Source organism: Danio rerio, chromosome 11 (genome assembly GCF_052040795.2).
Source record: "Danio rerio strain M-AB ecotype USA chromosome 11, GRCz13ab, whole genome shotgun sequence".
In the NCBI taxonomy this organism is placed as follows: domain Eukaryota; kingdom Metazoa; phylum Chordata; class Actinopteri; order Cypriniformes; family Danionidae; genus Danio; species Danio rerio.
Genome location: NC_141031.1, coordinates 1843036 through 1856513, shown reverse-complemented (window position 1 = coordinate 1856513; position 13478 = coordinate 1843036). Strand labels below are relative to the sequence as shown.

Below are 13478 nucleotides of genomic sequence, written 5' to 3'. Positions count from 1 at the left end.
CACACACCCATTCATAATCGACGAACATAACAACTTTAAAGAAAACTCAAACAAGAAGCATTTCAGCTCAAACGGATATCAAGAGTAGAGCTAAAAGATTGTTTGAGAAATCAAATAGGTATAGACTCGAACATGTTCAAAATGCATAGGTATTATCTCTAGAATCAATTCTGAGCTCAGCTTTAACAGCAGATGACACTCTAGGCTAGTTTTAAACAGCAGACGGCGCTCTAGGCTAGATTTTAACAGCAGACATCGCTCTAGGCTAGGTGTTTACAGCAGACGGCGCTCTAGGCTAGGTGTTTACAGCAGACGGTGCTCTAGGCTAGGTGTTTATAGCAGACGGTGCTCTAGGCTAGATGTTTACAGCAGACGGCGCTCTAGGCTAGTTTTAAACAGCAGACGGCGCTCTAGGCTAGATTTTCACAGCAGACAGCGCTCTAGGCTAGGTGTTTATAGCAGACGGCGCTCTAGGCTAGATTTTAACAGCAGATGGTGCTTTAGGCTAGTTGTTTACAGCAGACGGCGCTCTAGGCTAGTTTTTAACAGCAGACGGTGCTCTAGGCTAGTTTTTAACAGCAGACATCGCTCTAGGCTAGGTGTTTACAGCAGACGGCGCTCTAGGCTAGGTGTTTACAGCAGACGGTGCTCTAGGCTAGGTGTTTACAGCAGACGGTGCTCTAGGCTAGATGTTTACAGCAGACGGCGCTCTAGGCTAGTTTTAAACAGCAGACGGCGCTCTAGGCTAGATTTTCACAGCAGACAGCGCTCTAGGCTAGGTGTTTATAGCAGACGGCGCTCTAGGCTAGATTTTAACAGCAGATGGTGCTTTAGGCTAGTTGTTTACAGCAGACGGCGCTCTAGGCTAGTTTTTAACAGCAGACGGTGCTCTAGGCTAGTTTTTAACAGCAGACATCGCTCTAGGCTAGGTGTTTACAGCAGACGGCGCTCTAGGCTAGGTGTTTACAGCAGACGGTGCTCTAGGCTAGGTGTTTACAGCAGACGGTGCTCTAGGCTAGATGTTTACAGCAGACGGCGCTCTAGGCTAGTTTTAAACAGCAGACGGCGCTCTAGGCTAGATTTTCACAGCAGACAGCGCTCTAGGCTAGGTGTTTATAGCAGACGGCGCTTTAGGCTAGATTTTAACAGCAGATGGTGCTTTAGGCTAGTTGTTTACAGCAGACGGCGCTCTAGGCTAGTTTTTAACAGCAGATGACACTCAAGGCTAGTTTTAAACAGCAGACGGCGCTCTAGGCTAGGTGTTGATAGCAGACGGCGCTCTAGGCAAGATTTTAACAGCAGACGGTGCTTTAGGCTAGTTCTTTACAGCAGACGCCGCTCTAGGCTAGTTTTTAACAGCAGATGACACTCAAGGCTAGTTTTAAACAGCAGATGGCGCTTTACCGCAGATTGTGCTCTAGGCTAGTTTTTAACAGCAGATGGTGCTCTACTGCAGATGGCGCTCTAGGCTAGTTTTTAACAGCAGACAATGTTCTAGGCTAGTTTTTAACACCAGATGGCGCTCTAGGCTAGTTTTTTTTTACATCAGATTAGGCTAGTTTTTACTGCAGACGGCGCTCTAGGCTAGTTTTAAACAGCAGACAACGCTCTAGGCTATTTTGAAACACCAGATGGAGCTCTAGGCTAATTTTTAACATCAGATTAGGCTAGTTTTTACTGCAAACGGCGCTTTAGGCTAGTGTTTAACAGCAGACAGCGCTCTAGGTTAGTGTTTAACAGCAGATGGCGCTCTAGGCTAGTTTTTAAACAGCAGACGGTGCTCTAGGCTAGTTTTTAACCACAGACGGCGCTCTAGGCTAGTTCTTAACAGCAGACAGCACTATGAGCTAGTTTTTAACCATACACTCAAATGCTAATGATTAAATAATGCAAGTTGTTTTTTTTGTCTCAAGATTAATGTAAACACAGCTCTTGTAATTCGCTTAATTCGCTTTCCTAAATTTATCAATGATTATTTCAGGTTCGAGTGGTGTGTGTAAGGAATTAGATGCAAGCAGTGTACGGTGGTTTGTAAAGCACATAGCGCCATCTGCTGGTAAAACTCATCTCAGAATCCATTCAAGAGTGAATATCGATGCATTTTTAAAACCTCTATAAGCAAAATTGTTTCTCAGAGCTTTTATGTGTTCTCAGAAGTGCTAAAGTTCAGAATGACTTGATAAAGAGTAAGCAATTTTACACATCTTCTTAAACGTCACTTCTGTTCAACACCTTCAGAGAGCAGCTAATATATTTGCTGTTTCTCCTCACCCGTGTGTCTGTTGGTTCCATCTAAGCTGGCGAACTCGATGTAATCCTCTCTGGCATCAGCCCAGTAGATGCGGTCATTGATAAAGTCCAGAGTCAGGCCGTTGGGCCAGGTTATCTTGTCCTGAACGATCACACTTCTGTTGGTGCCGTCCATCCCGATGCGGCCGATGTGAGGAATATCACCCCAGTCTGACCAGTACAGATACCTGACACACACAAACATATGTTCAATTCCGCATGAACTGGAAGCTGCAACTGTTTTTGTCACCTAATAATAAATGAATGACTGAAATAATGGAAGGGGTTACTCTGACTTACCCATTGCGTACGTCCACTGCGACAGCTCGTGGTTCCCTCAGTCCTGAATTGACCAGGACAGTCCTGTACGCTCCGTTCAGCTTGGACACCTCTATAGTGTCCCGTCCTTTATCACACCAGTATAAGTTTCCACCGACCCAATCCACAGCCAGACCGTCTGGGTTACTGAGAGACGTGCGGTGCAGAACCTGACCGAAAACAACCACATTTCAGCTGACAACACAGAAAGTGGGAACTATGATGGAATTATCTGCTGTAATAGGGGTGTAACAATAATTAAAGGCCACCTGTGATGCTAAATCAACTTTCCGGAGCTGTTTGGACAGAAGTGTAAAATAAATGTCCATATTTTAAAGACATAGTGTGGAAAATTTTAATTGAATGCAGTGCTTCTTGTCCAGTCTGAGACCCACTGTATATTGCATATCAATCAGGCAGTGAAGTTCGCTGATTGTTAAAGAAAACAGATCCAAAACATGGTAATTTTGTAATAGCACACTGGAAGCACTTGAGCTGCACTACTGAAAATTAAAAGTGCGTCTGCATATATACTCTCTTCCATGACCAGTGGGAACTCTGACCATTGTGACCTATTGTGACGAGACACACATGCAGCTGACCTGGACGTTGCTTCCGTTGATGTTCATGCGTCTGATCATGCTGCCCTGAGTGGTCACATCCGTCCAGTAGATCATCTGCTGTCTGTAGTCGAAGTCCAGCGCCACAGCGTTATTCAGACCCTGAAGATGAAGAGCATTTGTGAGGAAACATACAAACCGCTGGATCTTTTTCCAACGTCACATCATGCTTTGTGTAATATCAGGGTTGTAAAATGCACTTAACCCTTGTGTATTGTTCAAATTGACTCCCCTTTGGTTATGTTGGGGGCTCTTTTTACCCCGTTAACTTCTATTATGATGACATTTTTGGATTGCAAAACCATGACAGCATATAATCATGCATTCTTGATTGTTGGTGGTTTTCCCTGTTAGGCGGAGGTCATTTTTACTGTGTATCATCAGTTGTGAGCATTAACCCTTACGGTTTGCATGAACTCTGGTCTCTGGAACGCCAACTGTACAACAAACTTTAGCTTTTACAACGTTCATTCGCCTAACGTTACCTCAGCAACAAGCACGATGGTTGATTGAGCGATGTTTCTGAGTATAGGCGTGTGCGTACAAGACGTACCTGTAGAGCGGTGCGGTGGGGGTGAGTTGCGCGCGACATACCTGAAGAGTGTGGGGGGGGGGGGGGTGAGTTGCGCGCGACGTACCTGCAGAGTGGTGTGGGTGAGTTGCGCACGACATACCTGAAGAGCGGTGGGAGTGAGTGGCGCGCGACGTACCTGAAGAGCGGTGGGGGTGTGTGGCGCATGACGTTCCTAAAGAGCGGTGCAGGTGAGTTGCGCACGACATACCTGAAGAGCGGTAGGGGTGAGTTGCGCACGACATACCAGAAGAGCGGTGGGGGTGAGTGGTGCGCGACGTACCTGAAGACCAGTGGGGGTGAGTGGCATGCGACGTACCTGAACAGCTGGGAGGGATGCGGTGGAGAGGTGTGTGCAACGTATTTAAGAACCGGGCGGGAGATGGGCGATTTCTGGGAGATTATCATTCATTTGCGGGTATCCGGGAGTCTCTATGCATTTGCGGTATACTCCCGGAACTTCCGGAAGACTTAGGATGTCTGGGGGACAATTGAACTTGGGTTTGGACCAGCACCCTTACACTCTCACATACACATCAAACACACTATACTCCTCATAACTCCATATAAAAGCCAGAAACAAGTTTTTTTTTTTTTTTACTGATAATCAAGAGTCAAAATGACTAATTGTAGCTCTTCCCAACAGCGAAACCAGTAACAATCAAGAACGCATGATTATATGCTGTCATGGTCATGAAGGTCAATGGGGCAAAAACAGCCCCCAACATACCCAAAGGCGAGTCACGTTGCCCAGAGTGTATTGTTGAGTTTTTGAACATTTTCAAAGCATCTTTCTGAAATATGTGTCAAAATAAGATTTGTCAGCAAAAATCATTGCATTTGCTGAAACACAGAGAAAGCTGTGGCCAAACAAACCTCAAAATCATGTGGATGAAAACATCCTGAACTGCACACAAGGATTAAACACTGATCCTCAAGTGAAAGTACAGATCGTGAGTGAAAAGTGCCCTCAATAAAAAGTACAAGTATCTGGCAGAAATATGCTCGAGTGAAAGTAAAACTAACACTACATCTAAGTATTAATAAAGTACATGTAGCCTAGCAAAAATAAAAAAGGATATGGATTATTTGTTGTATAACCTTAACCGTATTATTTTAAATGTTTATTTCAGTTCTTAGTAACTTTCTTCTTGTGTCAGACTGTACCTGCTTCAGAAGAGTGTAGTTTGAGCCGTCCAGGTTGAGCTTTCTCAGGTAATAACGGTTGGCGAAGATGAGGAACGGCTCCTCGTCTGTACAGACACACAAAGGACATGTTAAAATACAAAAGAAACTCGCTCAAGCACTGCACAAACTATCTTTTTATTCAGGATTTTTGTCTCATGTTCTAAATTTTCTTAGCCGAAATAAAACAAATAAGACTTTCTCCAGAAGAATAAATATTATAGGAAATACTGTGAAAATGTCCTGGCTATTGGAGTATATTATACTGTGCTTCTATGCAGATCCCAGTGTAGCCGCCATCATTGATTTATAGCTTGCCAGGTCTCGGTACAGGTCACGTGACTGAAAGCGATCGGTGTTCATACCAGAGGTGGATTTGCAGATGGTGGGGTCGGAGGGGCTGAGCTGGAACCCATCCACACAGACACATCTGAAGCTGCCGTGTGTGTTGATGCAGTGCTGCGTGCAGGGATACGTGGTGGAGCACTCGTCCACATCCACACACGTCTTCCCATCATCCTTCAGTCTGAAGCCGGAGTGGCATCTGCACTGGAAACAAAAACACACACACACAGGTACAGTGAGCATCAGAATGATTGGCCCCAGGCGGCACGGTGGCTCAGTGGTTAGCACTGTCGCCTCACAGCAAGAAGGTCGCTGGTTCGAGTCCCGTTCTTATTTCTGTGTGGAGTTTGCATGTTCTCCCCTTGTTGGCGTTCCCTGGTTTCCTCTAAGTGCTCCGGTTTCTCCCACAGTCCAATCACATGCAATACAGGTAAATTGGGTAAACAAAATTGGTCGTAGTGAATGAATGTGCGCGTGAATTAGTGTGCATGGGTTGCAGCTGGAAGGGCATCAGCTGTGAAAAACATTTGCTGGAATAGTTGGTGGTTCATTCCACTGTGGCAACCCCTGATAAATAAAGAACTAAGCCGAAGGAAAATGAATGAATGACAGATCGCCCCCTAGTGGAGAAACATTGGATTTTATGAACCATTTTGAAATAGTAATGATGCACCAAAGCCATCCCTGCTGAAAAATCCAGCTTAAACCAGTCTAGGCTGGTTGGCTGGTTTTAGCTGGTCGACCAGCCTGGTTTTAGAGGGGTTTTGGCCACTTCCAGGCTGGTTTCCAGCCATTTCCAGCCTGGTCTTAGCTGGTCAGGCTGGAAAATGACCAGCCAAATCCAGCTAAAACCAGCTTGACCAGCCTGGTTTAAGCTGGATATAGCTGGTTTTGGCTGGACTCTCAGCTTGGCTAGGCTGGTCAAGCTGGTTTTAGCTGTTCATCTCCCAGCCTGACCAGCTAAGACCAGGCTGGAAATGGCTGGAAACCAGCCTGGAAGTGGCCAAAACCCCTCTAAAACCAGCCTGGTCAACCAGTTAAAACCAGCTAAGGCTGGTTTAAGCTGGATTTTTCAGCAGGGATGTTTGCTGATATCACATGACCTTGCTAAATTGATAGATACTCAAACTAAAGATTCATAAAGGTTTTAAAAAGTGTCTTTTGTACATTGTGCTTTGTTTGTTTTAACAAAGAATCATAGCATTGTCATGGTTCTGTCTTATGTTTATTTCATTCGTACTTTGTGACAGAACTCTGACGCTCTCTTGTTTGTTTTCTCTTTGAGAGTGCATTCGTTCAAGTTTGCGTGAACCATGTATTCTATTCTGTGTTGTGAGCGCACAGCGTCATGTCATCTTGAGCTGTGTACTTATGTCTGTAATTGGTTTTGTGTTTAGCGCATGGCTTGTGTTTGGTCTTTTCCCATGTGCTCATTTGTCTCATTTTTCACATTAGCCCTATATCTGTGTGTGATTGTCTACCTTGAATCCGATCTTCTGGTCTTCACAGAGCTGAGAGCAGCCGCTCAGTTTGCTGTTCAGACACTCATTAATGAAACAGTTGAGTTCGTCCGTCCCGTCGCCACAGTCGTCCTCACGATTACACAGCAGAGACTCGCTGATGCACTTCCCATTGCCACACGCATACTCCGTCTCATTACACTGCTTTTCTCCTTAAAGGAAAGGAAACAAACAAACATCAAATGCATGTTCAGGTTGGCTTGAGTGTTGATTGGTTTATGTTGGTACCTTTTTTTAAAAATTAATCATAAAAAAAAAAAAAAAAAAAAAAAAATATATATATATATATATATATATATATATATATATATATATATATATATATATATATATATATATATATATATATATATATATATTGCTCAAATATATCCAGCAGGACACAGAGAAATTTACATCCTCTTCCAAATATTTCCCAAGTGATGTTTGACAGATCAAGATTTTTTTTTTTTACAGTATTTCCTAGTAGATTTTTCTTCTTTTCTTCTAGATGACGCCTATTTGAGCACAATAAAACATGATCATGCCTTGATTTTGACTGATTTCATCTTTGACGGATTTCACCTCCATCTTACTCCAGACATACTCAATAATGTTCATGTCTGGTGACTGGGCTGGCCAATCCTGGAGCAGCTTGACCTTCTCTGCTTTCAGGAGCTTTGATGTGGAGGCTGAAGTATGAGAAGGAGCAGCGCTATCCTGCTGGAGAATTGTCCCTCTCCTGTGGTTTGTGATGTAATGGGCAGGACAGATGTCTTGATACCTCAGGCTGTTGATGTTGATCATCCACTCTGCAGATCTCTCCAAGTGGTACTCACTGCAGAGCTACTTGGCCAGAGTTGAGCTCCAGCAAGGGGGAGCTTGAGCTCCAGCTCCTCTTTCCTTGCACTTCTTTTACAAATGATATCACTGGGGGTTGGGGTTAGGGGTGGGGTGGGTGTACACATTAAAACAGCTTATAGTAGGAGTAGTTGGAGCTCAAATGACTCTGCAGTGAGCAGCGTCTCGATTTCTCCAAACTGAATGTAACCCCAAACCATGACTTCTCCTTCACCAAACTTGACTGATTTCTATGTGAATCTTGGTCCATGCTCCCAGTAGGTCTTCTGCAGTATTGGTGATGATTGGGATGCAGATCAACAGATTATTCAGCAGATAAATCCACCTTCTGACACTTTCCCAAATGATCAACTAGAAGTCAAGTTATTATTTGCTGCACTTACAACTGGAATCCACAACAATACGTTTAACAGGTAGTATATGTTTAATTACACACATAAATAAAGGAATTAAATAAAGCACTGAGCCAAAGAAAAATTAATCAATAAAAGTTTTAGAGTTTCCCAGAGATGGGTTGCGGCTGTAAGGGCATCCGCTTCGTAAAACTTGCTGGATAAGTTGGCGGTTCAATCCGCTGTGGCGACCCCGGATTAATAAAGGGATAAAGCCGACAAGAAAATGAATGAATGAAAGTTTTAGAGATTATTGATACCAGTGCCGCTGCAGTGAGGGTTTTTGGGAGCTTCGTCTGAGTGGTCATGACAGTCAAACTCTCCATCACACTCCCAGGACTTCTGGATCAGACAGCGGCCGTTATCACAGCGGAACTCATTCGCCTTACATGCGGGATACTCTGGAGAAACAAACACAACAATGACAAAAAAAAATAAGACTTTTGCTTTCAACATCAGTTCTCTGAATGTTTGGACACACTGTGGAAAAAACAGCAAATCTGTGACCTGGACAACAAAACCAGTCATAAGTGTCTTTCTATTAGTTTAGAAAGCTAGTTCTGTTAGTCTATGATGATGAACAGATTCAGGAATTTTTCCAACCCAAGCTCATTCTGGAAACGTAGCCACGCGGACGTTTCTGTAGACCGCGATTTACATGGCCGGAGGTACGTGCGGCCGCGTTTAGTTTTTTTCGAGCGAACGATGCGGGGCGGTGTGGCGCCACTCCTCCTCTTCGCGCTCGCCAGCCGACGGCTCGCCTCCAAGTGGAGGGCTTTCCCGATGCAACCAGTTTGTCCGCTCAGCTCACAGCGTTACGTCAGCGGAGCGGAGCCCCCGGAGGAGGAGGAGCCGGCCGCGGGGACAACGACCGGGATCGAGTCCGGGGAACAGCGGTTCTGGAAATCAGGTGTGATGAAAAACAGAATCCGAAAAATAAGGGCGAGAACGCGGTGGGATCCGAAAACGCGGTCGAAATCGAAGCTTTTTCTGGACGGCTTTTGCAAACCGTCGCTTGGGTTTAGGGAAGGAGGAGGAGGAAGAGGAGGGCAGCCGGGTCGGCCGATCCCACGGCTTTTCGCGCGAGAACATTGCAGGCGCGAATGGCGCGCGTTCCCGAGAGGCGCCCGAGACGCGCAAAAGCGTGCACATCGGCCTCTCGCGATCCGCGAAAACAAACACCGCTCGAATACATACCTCCCGGAACGTAAATCGCGGCCCGCAGAAACGTCCATGGGCTACGTTTCCAAAATGAGCCCGGGTTGAATTTTTCACAGTATTTCCTATAATATTTATTCTTCTGGGTAAAGTCTTATTTGTTTTATTTCGGCTAGAATAAAAGCAGCTTTTATTGGTTTCAAACCAATTTTAAGGTCAATATTATTAGACCCTTCAGCAATATTTGTTTTGGATTTTTTCCAGAACAAACCACTGTTATACAATAACTTGTCTAATTACCCTAACTTTACCCTAATTAATCTAGTGAAGCCTTTAAAATGTCACTTTAAGCTGAATACTAGTGTCTTGAAGAATTTCTAGTCTAATATTATTTACTGTCATCATGGCAAAGAGAAAAGAAATCAGTTATTAGAAACGAGTTATTAAAACTACTATGTTTAGAAATGTGTTGAAGAAATCTGCTCTGTTAAACAGAAATTAGAGGAAAAAAAATAAACATAGGGGCGAATAATTCAGACTTTAACTGTATATATATTATATGATGCATAATTAAATAATATTTTACATGAGCCCATTGTTAGATGATATAGACAGAATTTAAACTCGCAAGTTTAATTTAATCATGTGCAATCTATGCATAAACACATAAATTCAAACTAATCAGACTGAATTCTGTTCTTATTTCATCTGACTAAAGCATTGATTTAATTTGAGAGTCAAGTATGGTAACATCTCACGAGTCATTCATTAGCCGTAATTCATGTCATTATTTGCTAACGATGAGATAATCATCTCTTGCTGGGAATAATCGAGTACATACCGCACTCCACAGATTCGTCAGAGCCGTCTCCGCAGTCATTATCATGGTCACACACAAAGTGTTTGGGGATACACTGTCTGTTCTGACACATGAACTCTCCCGCCTTACACGTGTTGTTGAACACTGCGCAGAAGAGAAGAAACAAGTGATCAGCACAGCACTTTCACAGAAGCATCATGTATTTAAAGAGCACACACACACACACACACACACACACACACACACACACACACACACACACACACACACACACTCTGGGGACATCAGAGGCTTTACATCTTGTAAAAACGGGCAGAATAGGTCTTTTTTAATGTGCTCACCGCAGCCGGCCTTCACACTTTCGTCGGCTCCGTCAGGACAGTCTCGGTCTCCGTCACACACCCAGCGCTGCGGGACACACTTGTGAGAGTCTGGACACTGGAACGCATCCGCACTGCACGTCTTATTCTCTGAAAAAAAAGATCATAATCAATATATGTAACAATGTTTAGAATAATTAATTGAGTTAAATGTGTCATGGAGATAGGCTGTAAAAGTAAACGACTTTCACAGCATTTGTTCACACTCAGCCAGCCATCTCCTCATAATCGTCAGAACACAAAATGCAGGATATACGGATTATACATTTATTCAGTGCTATCCCAACGCGTCAGAAGACAAAATGCAGGATGTACGGATTATACATTTATTCAACGGCATACCGAAGAGCCAAAACACAAAATGCAGGATATACGGATTATTCAATGTCATCCCGAAGAGTCAGAACACAAAATGCAGGATATACGGATTATTCAACGTCATATTGAAGAGTCAAAACACAAAATGCAGGATATACGGATTATTCAACGTCATATTGAAGAGTCAAAACACAAAATGCAGGATATACGGATTATTCAACGTCATATTGAAGAGTCAAAACACAAAATGCAGGATATATGGATTATTCAACGTCATCCCGAAGAGTCAGAACACAAAATGCAGGTTATACGGATTATTCAACATAATATTGAAGAGTCAAAACACAAAATGCAGGATATACGGATTATTCAATGTCATCCCGAAGAGTCAAAACACAAAATGGAGGATATACGGATTATTCAACGTCATCCCGAAGAGTCAAAACACAAAATGCAGGATATACGGATTATTCAATGTCATCTCGAAGAGTCAAAACACAAAATGCAGGATATACGGATTATTCAACGTCATATTGAAGAGTCAAAACACAAAATGCAGGATATACGGATTATTCAATGTCATCCCGAAGAGTCAAAACACAAAATGCCGGATATACGGATTATTCAACGTCATATTGAAAAGTCAAAACACAAAATGCAGGATATATGGATTATTCAACGTCATCCCGAAGAGTCAGAACACAAAATGCAGGTTATACGGATTATTCAACATAATATTGAAGAGTCAAAACACAAAATGCAGGATATACGGATTATTCAATGTCATCCCGAAGAGTCAAAACACAAAATGCCGGATATACGGATTATTCAACGTCATATTGAAAAGTCAAAACACAAAATGCAGGATATACGGATTATTCAACGTCATCCTGAAGAGTCAGAACACAAAATGCAGGATATACGGATTATACATTTATTCAGCACCATCCTGAAGAGGCATAAGGACTGTTTAACTGTATATTTTGCTAGTTTATTATGTATATTGTGAAATTAGTTTGTAATGAGGCCAAAAAAAACACATGTAGTGCTGAGTATATGTTCATGTCTCATGTCATATCATGCAGTTCTTACTGTGATTTTTCAGGAGTGATGGCAATATGCGTCAAAAATACATCATTATAGTTGATAGTTGTTTAAGGTTAATTTTATTTCCTGCTTGTCTTTATATATATATATTAAACATACAAAATATAACCATAATATATAGTATATACACTTTTTCAATGCATCAATGGTAAATCCAACTATCCAATCAATTCTTCACTGAGAAAAAAAAGCTCCGCCCAATATTTGTTCTTGTTCCACAAACAGCTACAATGTTGATTAATTATGCTTATTATTTTGCGATGTGGAAGTGCGCCTGTTTTGTGATTGTTTTAGAACTTCCGATTAAGTCGCCTATGGGAGAAATTATTAGGAATAATAAATGGCAGAAAACAGTCCTGCTCTACAAACAAGTGTTTTCATGACCATACATACAAAGTAGAATAATATAATAAGAAAGTATCATAACCAGCAGAACAAGCTGTTTTTAATGTCTAAAAATCAATGAAAGTGAATGAGAGCAGAAGCCTCAAGCCAAAAAGAGGAATAAGCTCAATACACTTAAATGCTAGACTTGATGGTGTTTACATGGATCAGCACTCACTGCATCTGCTGTCTTCATCAGTGCCATCTCCGCAGTCGTCCGCTCCGTCACACACCCAGCTGCTGGAAATACAGCGATGATTCCCACACTCGAACTGTGTTGCCGAGCAGAACTTATCTGAGCAGAACCATCAAAACCGTCTGTCAGACTATTATTTCAGAGATTCTTAACAGATTATGAAACAACAGAACCTTAAATGAACAAGGCCCATCTAAAGTCTGTTTATATACACTCACACTTCATCAGGTACACCTGTCCAACTGCTCGTTAAGGCAAATTTCTAATCAGCCAATCACATGGCAGGAACTCAATGCATTTAGGCATGTAGACATGATCAAGACGATCTGCTGCAGTTCAAAGCGAGCATCAGAATGAGGAAGAAATGGGATTTAAGAGATATTTAACGTGGTTGTTGGTGCCAGACGGGCTGGTCTAAGTATTTCAGAAACTGTTGATCTACTGGGATTTTCATGCACAACCATCTCCAGGGTTTACAGAGAATGGTCAGACAAAGAGGAAATATCCAGTGAGCGGCAGTTCTGTGGGCGCAAATGCCTTGTTGATCTCAGAGGTTAGAGGAGAATGGCCAGACTGGTTCCAGCTGATAGAAAGGCAACAGTAACTCAAATAAGCACTCGTTACAACTGAGCTCTGCAGAAGAGCATCTCTGAACACACAACACGTCCAACCTTGAGGCGGATGGCAGCAGCAGCAGAAGAGCACACCGGGTGCTGCTCCTGTCAGCTAAGAACAGGAAACTGAGGCTACAATTCACACAGACTCACCAAAACTGGACAATAGAAGATTGGAGAAACGTTGCTGCTCTGATGAGTCTCCATTTCTGCTGACACATTCGGATGCTCGGCTCACAATTTGGCCTCAACAACATGAAAGCATGGATCATCCTGCCTTGTATCAGCGGTTCAGGCTGGTGGTGGTGGTGTAATGGTGTGGGGGAGATTTTCCTGACACACTTTGGGTTCATTAGTACCAATTGAGCATCGTGTCAACGCCACAACACCTGAGAATTGTTGCTGACCATGTCCATCCCGT

At 43.0% G+C, this 13478-nt stretch overlaps 1 protein-coding gene across 11 annotated transcripts in view; it reads right to left on the bottom strand.

Moving 5' to 3' along the window:
* lrp1aa (low density lipoprotein receptor-related protein 1Aa) overlaps positions 1-13478 on the bottom strand; it is a 222310-nt gene that overhangs the window by 44874 nt on the left and 163958 nt on the right. For all 11 annotated transcript variants that reach the window (XM_087272962.1, XM_087272960.1, XM_087272961.1 and 8 more), the window contains 10 exons: positions 12426-12542; positions 10400-10528; positions 10080-10202; positions 8341-8481; positions 6810-7000; positions 5349-5532; positions 4966-5051; positions 3210-3329; positions 2590-2777; positions 2272-2477 (listed from right to left, as the gene is read on the bottom strand). In XM_087272962.1, the coding sequence (XP_087129088.1) occupies positions 2272-2477; positions 2590-2777; positions 3210-3329; positions 4966-5051; positions 5349-5532; positions 6810-7000; positions 8341-8481; positions 10080-10202; positions 10400-10528; positions 12426-12542 (1485 nt within the window). The remainder of the gene's footprint in view (positions 1-2271; positions 2478-2589; positions 2778-3209; positions 3330-4965; positions 5052-5348; positions 5533-6809; positions 7001-8340; positions 8482-10079; positions 10203-10399; positions 10529-12425; positions 12543-13478) is intronic.